Here is a 17566-nt window from a genome sequence, read left to right as displayed (position 1 = left end):
CTATATTAATAAGTGGTAGTTCTAATCTGAAACTATCTCAAAGATTTAAAAATACCTTATTATCCCTAAGCATGAAAACAAATCCGGCACATTACATTTTAAAAGCTTACCTTTGCAAGTATGGTGTAGTAGATACATTATATTTAATTAAGCAACTTCCCCTGGTTTCTGTATTGGGGGTTTTAACATCATTGGTTGGCTCTTTTTCACAATCTTGAAATAGCACATTTCTATGATGTTTATTCTCTGTTTCTGGTTTTCTTGGCTCTAAATTAACACCTGTATCTTCACACTTGATTTCTTGGACTTCTTCCTTGGTTGCACAAGCCTCAATATTTTTGCCTGTAGAAAATACATGTACGGGTTAAGCTTCTGGCCAGATTTTAAGAACAAAATCAGAAGACATTAAAGTTATTCCCAGTTGGCCAAATTTTCAAAATAAAAGAACGAAACTACCATCTCCTAACCATTACTTTTCCTAAGCAAATACTGCTGCTAGCCATTTAACAAATACTTACTATCTTGTATGTGTCGGGGATTATAGATACAAATGTAAGAATGAAATCATCCCTGTACCCTAAATGTAAGAGACACACTTGAACAAAGGTTTATTGAAACCCATAAAAAGGAACTAACTTTTTCTTGTGGTACAGGTAGATGGCTAGGGAAGGCTTCACAAGTAACACTGATGCTGGGTCTAGAAAAATGAGTACTTGACAAGACCGAGGAAGACAATCTTGGTATGAAGCATAAAAGAAAATTATCTATTAAGATAACATTAAAGAGCAGTGTGTTTAGAATATAGGGTAAGGAGCAAGGTGGGAGTGGGAGCAGGAGGTGATGAGCTCAGATAGGTAGGCAGGGGCTGGATTGTAATGAGCTTTATATATAAGAAATTTGGCAAAATATTCATCAGAAAGACAATTAGATTTGGTCAACGTAAAAGACTGTTTAGGATGGCAGGGAATGAAAAGTAACACTCTGATGGTAAGAAGACAAAATTGTTGTAATAGACAAAGGAAGTTAGTAAGAGGTCAGATAGGAAGAAAGGGTGCAAATGAGAAATATTTCTGAGTGAGAACTTAATGAACAAATGAATGCATGTCTGTGTCTGAATGAGTGTGCACATGTATTAGGAACATCTCTTCTAATATTTCTTGCTTAGGAGTCATTAACACGAGAGGAGGGTTTTTTCATTTTCTTTTTTGAGAGAAAGGGATGATGGGTATGGGGAAGCAGTGAGAGAAGACAAAAGAGTTCAAAATAAAACATCGTAGATGTGAAATACTTGTGAGACATCCTGGTAAATCTAATGAACTGAAAAGACCTCTGGATTTAATTATTAGCAAAATTATTAAAGATTTTTAATAAGATGTTTACTAAAATGATGTAACTATGGTTTTTTTAGTGAGCGGAAGTTGAAAAGAGCAGAGAAAGAATATGGATTTATTAATTCAACAAATATTTAAGTGCCTAATATATATCATGCATTACATTAGCACTGGAGATACAGTGGTCAGGAAGATCAGACACTGTCCTTGTCGACGTCAAGTTTATAGTGTAAAGACAAGACAAACAATAAAATAAGCAATCAAGTACATCAAATACTGCATAGGGAAAAAACAGGGAGCACAAATAGGTACATCTAAGCTAGGTTGCAGAGGGAGGGGAAGGTGTATCAGGGTAGTTATCAAGGAAGGCCACTCCAAGGAAGTAAGATTTGAATTGAAGTCTAAAGGGTAAGTGGCAATTAGGTTAAGAAAAAGTAGAAGACTAGCTTACAGAGTTCTGGAGGGAAAAGATAGTATAATCCCTTCTAGGAAATTAAAAAAAAGAAATTCAGGGATGTTGGGGAGAGGGAAAGTAATAAGAGAAGAGGCTAGAGTTAGGAATTAAAGCAGATGAATGACAGGGCATTTTGGCTGCAGTGTTGAGATGGACTGGAATGAAGCAACAGCAGAGAGGCAAGAAACTAAGTTTGGAAACTACTGCTGTAGTCCAGGTTAAGAGTTATAGGTCATCTTGGCTAAAGTAATGAGAGTAAGGTTGGAGAGAAGTGGATGGATTTTAAGAGATACTTAGGAAGTTAAACTGAATTTGATTGGCTAGGGAAAAGGGATTGGGAGGTAGGAAAGAGAGGAGTTAAAAAAAAAAAAAAAGGAAAGAAAAAAAATCACACCAAGATACTTACTGGCTTGGACACCTTGGCAGTACTACTCATTGAGACAAGGAACCAAAAGGAACAGGCTTAGGGAAAAATGGTCTGTTCAAGTTTGGATATTTGGGTTTGAGGTAGCTGAGAGATACCCAAGTGGTACTTATTTCTATTATTACTTGTCTTATATTTCCCACTTAAGTTCTCTTGCTGTTTACAAATAATTTTGATCTGTAAAACTGGTTTTATATCCAGCACTTATAATTATACATTTCAGAAAGCCAAGAGTTTATGGATAGCTTTTATTTTCCCCCATCTAACTAATGACTAACAAATACCCTATCTGCTAGAAAAAACTAGTGTTATTCTATTAGGGAAAAATAAGATACAGACAGTAACTTAATCAGATTAAATACTGGTTTTAATTTTCCACCTATCTTTACAGCCAGTAAGAATTATGAGGAAGAAGGCTTTTTTTAATGAAATTTTTATTTCCACTTTGCTGTCTTTTGTAAGAGACAGGATCAGGTGATTCTTAAAACTTTTCCTTCTATTTTTGGCATACTAGCCTTTCCTGAGTTTCTTTCCTCTCTCCCTGACCATTCCCTCTCAAGCTCCTTCAATAAATACTACTAGTAAGATCAGATCATATACATCTTCCATTTGTTCCCAAGTGGATATTAATAGTCACCATAAATTGAAATAATCCCAGTTGAACAAAGCATAACTGCCGACAGAAGCAGGACCTCCGGAACATAGCCATTAGCATATTAACCCCATTGAACAGGTTTGGTTTTTTTTTCTGGTAATAACAGATAACCAAAAACTTACAGAACACAATTTAGAATTCCAGTATGATCTTTGCTTTTATTTAAAGTATAGCCCTTGACCTAGAGCTCTACATTTTAAATTCATTTTGTGTACTAAAAATAAGGGTACACAGCTGGGTGCAGTGGTATGTGCCTGTAGTCCAGGCACTACTCAGCTACTCAGGAGGCTGAGGCAGGAGGATGGCTTGAGGCCAGGAGTTGTTCAAGGCTGCAGTGCCTGTGAATAGCCACTGTACTCCAGCCTGGGCAACAGAGAAAGACTGTCTTTAAAAAATAAAAAAAAAAAGAGTACTATAACTGCTCTGGAAAGCAATTTGACAGCATATATCATAAGCCTTAAAAAATTCTGTTTGACTTTTGTTAAAATTAATCAAAAGAAAATAACCAGATATAAGCGGACTGTATATAATATGCACTGAAATATTTGCTGACTAGGTGATACATAATGTTATACTAAAAAATTAGAAATAATTTTTCTAAACATGGGTACAAATTAGCTTACAATTATATGTTGATTTCCTCTCCTAAGTTAATTACTATTAATGGTTAAAATTTAACAAATTTACTATGTATATACAGACTATGATACTTGCTTTATAAACATTATTTCACTCTGTGGTCCCAATAATCCCCATTTTACAGATAAGCGGTTAATTTTTTGCCTGAGGTCATAGTAACTGGCACAACCTTCATTTGAATCTAGAAAATGTTCACACATTTTATATGACTGACAGTTAATGAATCTACTATCCAGCAAAGAGAATTCTTGAATGAGTTTTTTTTACAGCATGTAACAGATAATAGAATTTAATAGGTGAAAGGTCTTCAGAGATCATCCAGTCAAACTGCCTCATTTTTAAGACAGAATATTAAGGCCTAGAGAGGTAAATGACAAATTTGGGTTTTAAACCAGACCTCCTAATTAAAAATTCTTCATATTACATAAAGCCACTTATTTTAGAGGTAGGTCAACAGAAGTATGTACAAAGAAAGAACCAGTATATTTTTAAAGTTATTTATTCAGCAAAGAAACTTAATAAAATCACAATTCACTTGAAAACAAAAGAAACTAAAACTTACCAAAATTAACTTTTTCTTGACTCTTCATTGTTAGAATATCTACAATTGTCTGTCGCATCTCTTCAATAGGCTTAATTTTTTATAATGAAAAAAGCATAACTCATATAAGCTTTACATTCTCAGATATTAACTAGGTTGTCCAAGTTGAAAATATTAAAACCAATGATTAAAATTTCATACAGCATTTTAAAATAAGGCCATGGATCTTAAACCATGCTTCTCGGAACACTGATGGAATAAATATGAGCTTAAAGGATAGAATTTCACTGGTTTGAAAATTTCCTTCATAATTTTTCTTAAGCATTTGATAACTATTGCTGCTTGCCTGATATGAATAAAATTAATGAATAGATGGCAAACTAACATTATTAATATCTATTAAAGAGCTGGTTATATTAAGTTTACCAACTTTTCTCCTACATTGAAAGTCAATAGTTATATTTTGTTTCATGTTTTAAATGTATCTCTGAACAGCTTAAGGCTGATGTATTTCATTCATTCAAAAATTTACTGTGTCCATTATTTGCCAGATATTATAAGCACTTATTATGTTCCATTCAGTGTATTCAAGATATTATAAGGGAAGCTCTGGCTCACAGTCTTAGTTCCAGAACTTAGTCCTGAAATACTCAGCTACCCTTTCAATTTTCTTGGCTAAATTTTTTTTTTTTTTTAAGAACAGAGTCTTGCTATGTTTCCCAGATTGGACTTGAACTCCTGGGCTCAGGCGATCCTCCCACCTCAGCTTTCCAAGTAGCTGGGACTACAGGCATGTGCCACCGTGTCTGGCTGTCTTGGCTAATTTTGATTCTTGGTTTCCAGTTTCTCTTTTGGAGTTGTATCTTTCTCTTTACATTACTGCTTTCTATGTGAGCCTTGGCTCCAATTTTGCATCCTAGCTACACTGCAAATAAGCTGCCTTAAGTAATGTTCTTTCTGTGCCAATGTAGTAGAGACCTAACACTCCCTTCCAGGTAGCACTCTGTTAATCTAATTAACCTTCCAGAAAGAGTTTTACACACAATAGCCACTGAGAGACTATCTGCTGAATACAGGATTTTTGATTCAGGTGAAAAGGCAAATAGCATTTGTTGGATTTACTGAGACTAAAGTGAATAGACCTTTATTTTAAAAAGGCTAAATAGAGGAATTAAAAAAAGTTTTCTGGCCAGGCGTGGTGGCTCAAGCCTGTAATCCTAACACTCTGGGAGGCCGAGGCAGGTGGATTGTTTGAGCTCAGGAGTTCGAGACCAGCCTGAGCAAGAGCAAGACCCTGTCTCTACTAAAAATAGAAAGAAATTAATCGGACAACTAAAAATATATATATATAAAAAATTAGCCAGGCATGGTGGCGCGTGCCTGTAGTCCCAGCTAATCGGGAGGCTGAGGCAGGAGGATTGCTGGAGCCCAGGAGTTTGAGGTTGCTATGAGCTAGGCTGATGCCATGGCACTCTAGCCCAGGCAAGGGTGAGACTCTGTCTCAAAAAAAAAAGAAAAAAAAAAAGTTTTCTATGTAAACAATCTCCAAGAATGTGTTTCTGAGAAACTTGGTCAAAGGAAGTAAGTTTTAGCAACATTTATCCATAAAAACAGACAAAACCCAACCAAACAAAATTCTGGAGAAATGACTTATTCCATACCCAAAGCTTTGTATATCAAAAGACTAGAAAAGGTGAGAGAAGTATGGTATCACGCCACTATGGTGGTAATCATGTTAGAGAAATTAGTTTATTATCATTTATATGTAGGCAGGACCAACTTATAGTGTATACATTCAGGTATATGCCTAAAAAAGTGAAAGAGTTCTCTCACAAAACCATGAGAGTCTGATAACATTTAAAAGCTAATTTAATTCCATTTGTTTTATATTCAAAGAGTAAATTTTAATATTAAAAATTTAGTTTCCCAGGTAAATTTCCCAACTAGGAAGTGTACACAATGACACACTAAAATATTTCTCACAGAAAGTTTCATTAAATTTACATTTCAGCTTATATCTATTTCCTAAAGTCTGATTATCCCTGGTACAGGAGCAAAGTTTTAGAAGGCTAAGAAACAGCTTTTATAATGTAATTCTTGTGGTCTTTAAACATTCATTACTACTACATATACAACCATATTATCAAGTTACATTGTGATGTGGTCCAAAATAATTGTGAAATGTCTACACTGTAATAATAAAGATCAGCAAATTTTAATCTCACCTGAGCCCCTGCCAGAATGGCCTTCTCATAGATTGCAATAATATTTTCAATAGGACTTGTGATTGGTTCAGTACGTGCAAGACATATCCAATATTTAACAAGTTTTGTGGCATCTGGAATATTTTTAATCAGGTCATTCAGTGTAACCAGTATTTCTTCTTTTGGGCATCCCTACAACAGCAAGAAATAATGAGTGTGACATATTTTAGCCTACAAACTGTGAACAATAATTGGGTCTACTATAATGAAGATCAGTGATAAAGACAGAAAAGTTGATAGATATTCATAAAAACATTCAATATTATCATCCTCCTTACTCCAAACTTACTTTGAACAGCTAACAAGAAGCATATCAGCCATGAGCATAAGGCAGCAAAAATGAATGATTAGTTCGGATATTTATTAGCAAAAAATGACTAATGCTTTACTTGGTTTTGATATTTACCCTCTTATATAGTGTGAGATTCCATTTGTTAATACTTTCTACTAAACATTTATGAGTGAGGATAGTCTGCAGGGGTTTTTTTCCCCTTGTCTTGGTCAGGTTTTGATAGTAAGGTTGAAATGAATCTATAATGGTTTATATAAGAGTTATATATAGTTAAATAGCAGCAAAGAAAAATTCTATAGTATCAAAATAAAAAACCTCAATTGACCGGAAAAGAATAGATTCAGAGTTTTCATGATTGTAACTTTCACTGGTCCTCAGAACCACAAAAGGTTTAAAGACGCTCATGAAGAGTAGAGTAAGGTTTGAAATCATACCTTGCATTCAGTCTTGCTATGGATTTTAGATACTAGTGGGTGACCAAAATAAGATTAAAGAGTAGCAAGGAAATAAAGCAAATATTCTGGAGTTGATTATTATTACCTATGGGATTTTGGTCCAAATAGCAAAATTCTACTGAGGGGTGGGAACCTGCAGCCTTATTTTGAGATTGTTCTTTTTTGAGCACCAAAGGGGACAAGCTTCATCTTTCTCTGCTGCACCTCTTTAAATAAAAGGATTTGTTCTGTAAAATTTGGATTCAGTCAAAAGGCTGCAGTCAAGGATCCAGAAAGCCAGTGTGTCCCAAGGCTGCAGGGTCCCCACCCTTTGTAAAATATGTAATGAGTGGAAAAAAATTTGTGAATATATTGAATAAATGTAAGAAACATTAGATGTGAAAAAAATGTCCATCCCAGCCTATTCTATATTAACATGTTAGAGCAAAACAATATTTATAACTCAGGCAGAAAATCTAATTATCCCTTTGATACAGGTCGAATATCTCTAATCCGAAATGCTCCAAAATCCACAATCTTTTGAGTGTTGACATGACGATGAAGATGATGATGTTAACACTGCAGAAAAAGTGCCCATTGACAACATGGTGAAAATGTGTAATAGGCTTACTGAAGGACTAGAGCAGCATGCATTCATAACTGAACAATAAATCATGTCAGTTTGTAAAATCAAAAAGAGACTTCTAAGACAAAAACTATTGTTAATGAGGCAGATGACTGTGGAGGAAACATTTAGAAAACCCATCTAGCATAATGCCTCCTCAACCCTAGAGGACACAATTCCTGGTCCCACAACTGCTTCTGATGTTTCTTCTCATATAAAAAAATAAAGACAGTGTACGGTAACCTCTTAATCACAATATAGCATCAAAGAGACTGAAAGCCTGCCATTGTTTGTTATTGTCTAATAGCTGATACAGGTATTCTGGTAATGTTACTATGCTGCTTATTTACCCTGAACACATTTTTTTCACTGTTAATGGTATGTCCTATTTTTTACTGTTAAGTGTACTTATGTGTGATTAAGTGTGAGAAAATGATTGCTTATAGGTAGCATATAAATTCAGAGCCAGGAATAATGGCGATGCCAAACAACTACAGATTGTCCACATGGGTGGATGACAGTGACACCTTTGCTTTCTGATGGTTCAGTGTACACAAACTTTAACACACAAAATTAATTACCTTTAGGCTATGTGTAAAAGATGTATACAAAACATAAATGAATTTCGTGTTTAGACTTGGGTCACACATGTCCAAGATATCTCATTATGTATATGCAAATATTTTTAAATCCAAAAAAAATCCAAAATCACTTCTGCTCTCAAGCATTTTGGCTAAGGGATACTCAATCTGTATATTAATGTGAATTCAATGTAAAACGCAGTCAATTAAAAGCTAACAATCTCACAATGAATGAATGAAGCAGTGTATCTCACAATTAACTGATTGTGAAAATAATCTCACAATTAATGTTAAGTCAACATAATATCCCTTACATCACCTTGTCAAAAAGATTGACAATATAGTAAGATAATGTTTATGAAGGTAATTTGCAAACTATTAAGATGTTATACCAATATAAGATAATGACTCTACCTTATTAATCAGGTTTAGGCATTCAGAAAATGTGTTATTCACTTTATCAGTAAATAATCTTTGTTCATCTTCTTCTGCCATGGTAGTCCAGAAGGACCCAACTGGTTTTTCATTTTGTCCTTCAGGCTCACGCTGGGTAACCACTGAGTTAGGGGGCCTTTTCAGCACTCTTCCTTTGCCAGCTCTCCACTCACTAAGAAGAACTCTGCAGTTAGAAGCAACATATAAACATTACTTTGATATCGCTGATAGAACTGTCAAATAGAGGAAAAGTTAGAAAGTATTTCAGGTCTTTAAGTAGTTCTATACTAGTAGCATACACATAATTCACACTTGAAGTAAAAGAAAAATAAAACATACCCAGGCCAATTATATGCTCAAAGACCCCATAAATGCCTTTTTAAGTGGAGAGGTTATAAAATATTTCCCAATTATTATGAAGCACTTAATTTAGATTAATAAAAGCATCTGGCTGTGCATGGTGGCTCATGCTTATAAGCCCTGCACTCTGGGAGACCCAGGTGGGAGGATGACTTGAGCCCAGGAGTTGGAGGCTGCAGTGAGCTATTATTGTGCCACTCCAGCCAGAGCCAGAGAACAAGGCCCTATCTCTTAAAAACAAAACAACACAGCCTAATAAAACACACTTAAGCACAATAACTTTTAGATTATATTGTTCCACAATATAAATTTGCCTGCATATGACAGAAAAGAAACCATGAAAGAAAATTCTAATACATTCAAGGAAATTAACAAACCAAATCCACAAATAATACTCTATTGAAATTAAGGTAATAAAATGAAGAAAATATCTACTTACTTTCTCTGTTCTGAGGTTTCTTTGGGCTGAGCTGATCTGTTATTAACAGTTGCTTTTGCTATGGTATGTCTTCGCTGGTCAGTGAGTTTTGACTTTTCTGTCAGTTTGGTATTAGAAGATAAAGTAGGCCTGTCTACAATTTCAGATGCCATGCTTCTTGATAGTACCTTATTTCTTTTTATGTCCTGAGAAGAATTGGTTTTGACACTATATAAAATTGGTTTTGACTGTAATAATTCTTTTTCACGAGGCCCTTTCCAGATCGTAATGTTGCTAGAGGGTCTACTGATGCCTTGTTTCATGGAGTTCTGGGTATTATCATGGTGACTTCTAATAGGAGGTCGCCTAAGTTGTGTGTTCTGAGATGTAGTATGCACAAATTTAGTGATAGCAGTAATATTTGAGGGTCTGTCACTTTTCACTTTTATACTGCTGGTGTTTATAGGCTCAGGCTTGGTGGCTTTAAGGATAGTAGTTGAAAGTTTCTTTGTTTCTGCAGAACTCTCATCTTTGACTTGTAGAGGTTTTCTAAATGAATTAATCTTAGACTGAACAATTTGGCCACGATAAGATCCAAGCACAGGTTTCTTGGGCATGTTAGCATCTTGCTTTGATTTTTCTGTAGTCGTCTGTTTCTTTTTACTGTTGTTTTTAAGGTGAAATGCCTGGCTTAATGTCATATGTTGACTCTGGGGATCATCTTCATTTGGTAACAATTGCAGAGTTTTATTATTATCCTCACATTTATCTGTGTCAATTACTATAGTTGAATTAGCTAATTCATTAGAAGGTTTTAAAGGAATACAATTTTTTTCCACCATTGTATTATTTTTGCTTCCTGGAGGTCTATTGACATTTTCTTTATCAGCCTAATAAAAGAGTTATTTAAAACAAATCAGTATTTCAGAACTCACTTCTTTCAGAAAGAGTTTAGAAAAGGAAAAGGGGAAAAAGAGATAGGTTATGAGTGTTATGTCTACCTCTTACCATTTTTGTTTTAGATTTCAGAACTTTTGTCCCTTCTTGGACTTGATCCTCAGAAGTTGCTACTCTGTGGCTTCTACTACTTAAAAACATAAAATAAAATAATTAATTAATCCTGTACCAAGGTGGTTTCTTTTCTGGAAAGAAGAATAGGGAGTTATTAACAATTAACTGACCTCATAATTTTATATTTTAAATTTAATCAAGACCTGAGTTGAGATTTATTTGTCCTAAGCAAGACTTTTAATATTTTTTAATAGTGTAAACAAATGGCTAAGGACTTCAAAGATTTCTTAAAAGTCTTAACAATCTCTCCCCATAGAATGTGTAAATACTTGATAATCTTATTCCAAACCATTCCTCTCTAGTCACTCAAACAAGTCTTTGAAAAACATTTATTAATACCACCTTCTTGGGTTACTTTTAAGTACTTAGAAACAGACATACCACACTGAAAAATTTTTTGAAAGAGCCCTCCCAAAAGAAACCCAAAATTTACCATATACCATTCGCAGCTTAATCTACATTAGGATATATTTAGAATATGGACCTTAGTTTTTAGGTGGTATTGCATTTAGGCTATTTATCCAAAGCAAATGCTTCCTCAAGAATCTGACCTAAACTCATTTTTACAAGTATAAATCTGGCAAATACAGGCCCTGAGAATCTCTTAGCAGGTAATTGTAACAGTTTTGTGTACTATGAAGACAGGAAAAAATACTATCAATTAGACATGCCATTGATTCTAAGATAGATCCCAAGTTCAGAGATCATGTTAAAATGTGGAAAAAAAGTACATTTTATAATCAAGAAAATTTGGTACCTTCATAGTTAATAATTTTGGTTATATTGCCTTTCACATCTATTTGCTCAGTTAGCTTGGAGAAGGGGCAAAACTTTGACATGGCTTGTACTATATATATTTTGAATGATGGTGAAGAAGAATCAAAATGTGCCATTGAAGAACAGGTTATCTGGGTAGCTAACTGCTAGCTAAAAATTCTGGATGACAAGGAGAACCCATCGTACTCACCTGTCCAGTGTGGAGACTTAAATGAAAATATATAATCCTATTCTATCTTGTTATTCTAAAACTGCCCTCAGAAGGGTTATGTAAACAAACAAGTCTTAGCATATCTACACTTTAGAGATTGTGAAATACAACTGTTTAATTCTGAAAAGCTGCGACTCTGATTGGTTGTCTTATTTAATAATTTGTTGCTCAATAATGTTTTAGAATTTTTTCTTTCTATTATGTTTAAGAGTATTATAAACCCTTGACCCTGTAGGATTCCTTATTTAAATATGCAGTAGAGAGTTAATGACTTATTTGAATATTACATTTACTTACTCCCTAGTAATCTCATTCTATCCTAAGGTTTTAAATAAATATCTTTACACTAACAATTCCTGTTTATGTATCCAGCTCTAACCCCTCCCCTGAACTTCAGACACATAACTATTTGGCATATCTTGTTGGTACCTCAAACTTGAGTTAAAACAGAAATCCTGATACCCTGACTCTTCCCTCAGTCTTCCCCAATTCAATATGTGGTATCATCATCCACTTAGTTATTCAAACCAAAAACCTAGGATCATTTTTTTGTCTTAAACAAAGAAATATGAGATTTATTTGTGAAGGAGAAAATGTTTATTCTAAACTAAAGCTACTTATTAATGTAAAGTTAGAAATTATTTTTAAATTTTTATTTGAAAATAATTTCAAACTTATACAAAGTTGCAAAAATATAAATAGTTCAAAGAACATCCGTATTCTCTTTACTCATATCTGCCTACTGTTAACGTTTTATTCCATCTGCATTATCATTTGCACCCTTCAAATATGTGTATGGAGTATACACAATTTTTTACCCAAACCATTTAAAGGTAAGTAATAATACACCGTGGCTCTTTATCCCGAAATATTTCTTAAAAATAGGAACATTCTCTTACATAACCACAGTACAGTTATCAAATTCATAAATTTACCTGATACACTACTTTTAACCTACTGTCCACAATTTAGTTGCCAACTGACCTAACAATGTCCTTTATACCATTTCCTCCCTCCACTACAGGAGACAGTATAATGTCAGATATTGTATTTAGTTATCATGTCTCTTTAGCCTTCTTTAATCTGGAACATTCAGGATATTCTTTAACTCCATTCTTTCTTTTATATCCCATACCTAATCCATCACCAAGTCCTGTCAGCTCCATCTCCTAAAAATTAGCAGAATCTGACCACTTTCCCCTATAAGAAAGGGTATCAAACATTCATAAAGGCAAAATATATCAATAAATAAAGTACCTAACATAAAGAAGTGCAGATGAAAGTGAGACTTTTTTTAACCTGTGAGGATGGCAATGATGCCGAAAGAAAATTAAGGAAACCAGGAGAATAAACTATTCCAAGAATCAGTCCACTATACCTAAGGCCACTGAGAGATTATTAAAAAATACTTCCACTTACTGGGCTCTCACTATATACCAAGCATAACACAACGCATTCACTATCTCATTTAATCCTCGAGAAACATGCATTACTAACCCATTGTATTATAAGTAAACAGACTCAAAGACAGCAAGTAACTTGCCTGAGGTTACACAGCTATAGTAGGCGACTTAGAGATTTCAGCCCAGGTCCTTATTCTTAGATGCAAAAAGCCTAGAAGTATGTTAGTAGTTGTTATCTGTAAAGTGAGGGGACCTTTTGACTTTCTGCTTCATCTACTTTCATGGGTTTTTGTTTTTGCTACAACTATGTACCATTTAAAAAATTTTAACAATATAATACAAAGATATTTCTATAGAGGGTTGAGACTAAAACAAATAATCTCCAAATCTCCAAGCATTTGGGGAGAGCCACTCACGCCTTCCCTGAATAAAAACTCCCCATACATTTGAGTAAAAGCCTTGCTAAATTATATAAACACTGATCGTTGTAGCACTGTGTAAATCATAAGTCAATAATCTGGTCTGTATACACACTTTGCTTTCAAATTGTTTTCTCTTAAATTATGAATTTCTACAGAAAGCCATCATCTAATGCTGCACCATCCAATTAAGTAGCCACTAGCTAAATGTGGCTATTAAGTATTTTAAAGTGGATACTCCAAACTGAGATATGCTGAAAGTGTAAAATATATACCAGATCTTGAAGATGTTGTACCAAAAAACGATGTAAAATAGCTCAGTACTTTTTAATATTACATGTTGAAATAATATTACTGGGGATATATGGGTTTAAATGTTATTAAATTTCATCTTTAAAAAAATGTTCTAAGTGTGGCTACTAGAAAATTTTAAATTACAGAGGTGGCTCACATTACATTTTTACTGGACAGCTCTGATACAATTTTACAGAACTGAAAAGAAATAAACTTGACCTCACCGAGGTATCTGATTTTCCTGTTTGTATGCAAACAATGTTTTTCTTCTTAACAGATGTTCCTTGAGTTTTTGTCTTCTTTGCTCTAAATAACATAAGGAAAGAGCTACAAGTCAACACAAGTTAAAACATCAAATAACAGCAACTGAATATTGTTGATTATATGAAGATTTTACTGTTCCATTTGAGATCACATCTTCTAGATAACAGAAAATTTCCCAATTCCATATTGCCTCTGAGAAATAATCCCATTAATAAGACATTGTTACCATAAAAGGTCCCCACCACCATTCTGCATAAGAATCACATTCTCGACTGTGAAAAATCTGAAGATCATTTTCAGCATACAGTTACTGAAAGCCAAGCTTTAAGAAACTAAATGGTAGAGATGAGAAACTCTAGACTCCCAAGTTCTAATTTACCACAGTTGGGTTAGGCGAGAATTTCTTTCTTCTGTTTTCCCACGTGTAGAACAAAGGAATACTGAAAACTCATCCAACCCTAGGTTTCCACAGAGTCCAAGGCGAAGGTGTGAAATTGGAAACATCAGATCAGCCAATCCCACCCGCCCAAGAAATTTGCTCCGGATCCAGGAGGCGGGAGGGCGCGGCGCAGGCGCAGTCGGCCTGGGCGCTCGCGCAGCCGCGCCCCCGCGGAGCCCGGACCCCATGGCGAGTCCGAGCCAAAGCCCAACGCCTGGCCCCTGCTAAGAGGATTCCTCCGCAGGAGGTCTTTCTCCGCAGCCGCAGGCACTGCTCTTATGACCCGTTCCACAGATGCCAAGAACGCGACTGGACTAGGCCGAACGGCCCATTTAGGGCTCTCCCACAATCGGTTAGGGGTGCAGATGGTCAGCGCACCGGAGGCCCTGGCCGCTGGGCCCATGTCCACGCGCGCCGGGTACCCTCAAGCAAACAGGCAGCTCGCGCTGCTTCCGCCACCGCGGCCCTCACCTTCGAACGCGGGCTGGGCCCTTTGACTCGGGGGCAGCTGCAGGTCTTGGGGCACGGCCGGGGTGCTCATCGCAGCCGGGGAACGGAGCATGTGTCTCCCCTTTGACCACCTCAAACTCCTTCGCAGTTCTGCGGCAGAGACTACAGACGCCGGTTCGGCTCGGGCTCAGACGGCGCGGCGACGCCTCCGCCCATTGGTGCCTGCATGAATTGAATGGGCCAATGGGCGCGGGGGGGGCGGAGCCTGGACTGCCGTTGCTGGGGGCGTGCCTGGCGTCTGCCCTGTTCGGTTGGGGCTAAGTCTACAGGTTTCAAATCTAAATAACGTTCTTCATCCTAGACTCGGGATGAGTCGGCCTCCTAAGTCCCCAGGGTGTAGCGGGACTAGGTTGTCAAAGATCCAAGATAGGACACATTTTCAGACCTTCACAGTCCATTGAGAAGGCAGACGAGAAAAAGACAAAGTATTGGTTGGCTGCACTTCTTACTAGACATCAGCTTGTTCACTGAGGACATAAACACGTACCAAAAGCATGTGGATTTCCCTTTCGCAAATATTCCTTCATTTTGAGCATCATAACTCTGAAGTGGGAGGTTATCATCTCTTGTTTCACTGATGAGGTGACAGGCTTTGAAGTTATTTGTCCATGTTTGTAAAGGGGAACTGAAATTGAGGATCTACTTTCCATTCCTTTATGCTACGCAATTATCAGATGCAAAAAAGGGAGGAAAGAAGGAGAACCGGGTAAAATGAGAATAGAACCCACCCTCTCCCCAAGGTTATATATAATCCTCCTGTGAAGATAAAATAACATTTGTTGTAGACTCTGTGCGTTTGTGCTGCCGTCTTTCAGTCCTCCTCTTTCAGTCTTTCAGTCCTTCTGTTCTAAAAATATCACCTTCATGCAACCCACAGGAACACCCAATACACAGGAACTAAACAATTCAGAGCTGGAAGGTCCTAGGGGTGAGAATGGGGAAGTTAGGGGATAATCTGGACTATGCCTTCCTGGTTTTAAGCACTCGGTTCACATTTCTCTCTTTTGCCTGATCACTGCAGTAAGGCTGGACTGAACTCTGTTCTAGCCAGGTTTTAAGTGTGGGGACAGAAGCAGGAGGATGTGATTTTCCCCTGTCTCCCTCTCCCAGGTCTGATAGTCAGTTTTTCCCACTTTTGTCTCCTTTTCTTCAGACATCCTATGGTTGCTTCTTGTTAATGAAGAATTTGGTTTGGAATTTTCAATAGTTTTTTACTTGATGAAATGTCCCCTTTTTAGCATAACTTTGCCTACACTTATGGCTATCTCTAGGAGAATCAACAGCCAAACAGTGCCCATCACCATCCTTAAGACATCACTGCTGTTTACATACTGCTGTCACTACTGTTGATGATTTCCTAAATTTCACCAGATTGGGTAACCAGGGACTCCCATTAAGTGGTGGAGAACAGTTTAAAAAAATAGAACAGTTGACAAGTGATTCAAGAAACTCCAAAACATTATGCTAAGTGAAAGACAGGTACAAAAGGTCACGTATGGTATGAGTCCATTCATATGAAATACCCAGAATAGAGAAATCCATAGAGAAATAACACAGGTTGGTCGTTGCCAGAGGGTGGTGGTAGGGGAACCTGGGGAAAGACTGCTTAACAGGGAAGGGGTATTACTTTGGAGTAATGGAAATGTTTTTGAATTAAATAGAGGTAGTAATTGTGTGACATTGTAAATGTATTAATGCCACTGAGCTGTTCACTTTAAAACAGTTGATTTTATGTTATGTGAATTTCACCTAATAATTTTTTTAAGTGGGCATGGCAAAAAAGAAAGTGACTCAAAGGATACCATGGAGATCTCAATAGGCTGAGATGGTGAGTAGGAAAACCTGCAAAACTGCTAGATTTTCCCATATGGCAATTCTCTCCTAATCTCCAGACTCACCCACTTCAAGGACGGTATATTTTTTGAGACACTTTTTTATATCAGCATCCCACAATTGTTGGAAGTGAGGCAGACTCTTTTCTAAAACATCCAAAGACTTCCTTCCAGAACAGATCTTTGCCAACATAGCTGATCATAAACTGTAGGCACCTGGAGTATCGGTGATTAGCTTCAGTTGTTCCTCCTGTGGTCATGAGAAGCAGGAACAGTACCTGTGAGAGAACAGGGTAGGACAATCCAAAGGATAGAAGGACAATGATGACCGGGTGATGGCACAAAGTCCAGGGAAGAGAAAGGCGGAAGAAAGAGGGAACTGACCACAGTGTTGGGTGCTGCAGAAGTCTAGTAGGATTGGAACTGAAAAGAATCATTGGATTCATAAGGTAGAAGGTTCTGGTAAAAACATTCTGTGGAAAAGTACAAAATAGTGCTGAGAAAAATTAAACCCTAAATAAATGGAGAGATATAACATGCTCATGGATCAGAAGATCCTATATCGTTAAGATGTCCATTTTCTCCAAGTTAATCTGTCCGATCCCATCTCTGTCAAAATCCTAGAAGATTTTTCTATAGAAATTGAAAAGTTCTAAAACTTGAATGGAAATATAAAGGATCTAGAGTAGGTAAAACAATTTTGAAACAGAACAAAGTTGGAGGACTAACACTACCTGATTTCAAGATTCGTAAAGCAACAGCAATAAAGACAGTGTGCTATTGGTGTAAAGTAAAATCAATGAAATACAACAGAGATTCCAAAAATGTAATCAAGCCTATCTGGCCAATTGATTTTTACAGAAAACCTCTGTCAGGGTAAACTGTTGAAAAAA

At 36.4% G+C, this 17566-nt stretch overlaps 1 protein-coding gene across 1 annotated transcript in view; it reads right to left on the bottom strand.

Annotated features, from left to right (window-relative positions):
- CKAP2 (cytoskeleton associated protein 2) overlaps window positions 1-14988 on the bottom strand; it is a 20321-nt gene extending 5333 nt beyond the window's left edge. Inside the window, exons 1-8 of the mRNA XM_012648656.1 lie at window positions 14803-14988; window positions 13853-13934; window positions 10462-10540; window positions 9475-10343; window positions 8655-8859; window positions 6270-6440; window positions 4066-4135; window positions 111-342 (exon numbers count right to left, since the gene is read on the bottom strand). Coding sequence (XP_012504110.1) covers window positions 111-342; window positions 4066-4135; window positions 6270-6440; window positions 8655-8859; window positions 9475-10343; window positions 10462-10540; window positions 13853-13934; window positions 14803-14893 — 1799 coding nt within the window. The 5' untranslated portion in view covers window positions 14894-14988. The remainder of the gene's footprint in view (window positions 1-110; window positions 343-4065; window positions 4136-6269; window positions 6441-8654; window positions 8860-9474; window positions 10344-10461; window positions 10541-13852; window positions 13935-14802) is intronic.
- Between the last annotated feature and the right edge of the window lie 2578 nt (window positions 14989-17566).

Source organism: Propithecus coquereli, unplaced genomic scaffold (assembly GCF_000956105.1).
Source record: "Propithecus coquereli isolate 6110/MARCELLA unplaced genomic scaffold, Pcoq_1.0 Scaffold11, whole genome shotgun sequence".
NCBI lineage: Eukaryota > Metazoa > Chordata > Mammalia > Primates > Indriidae > Propithecus > Propithecus coquereli.
This window is presented reverse-complemented; position numbering and strand designations above follow the sequence as displayed.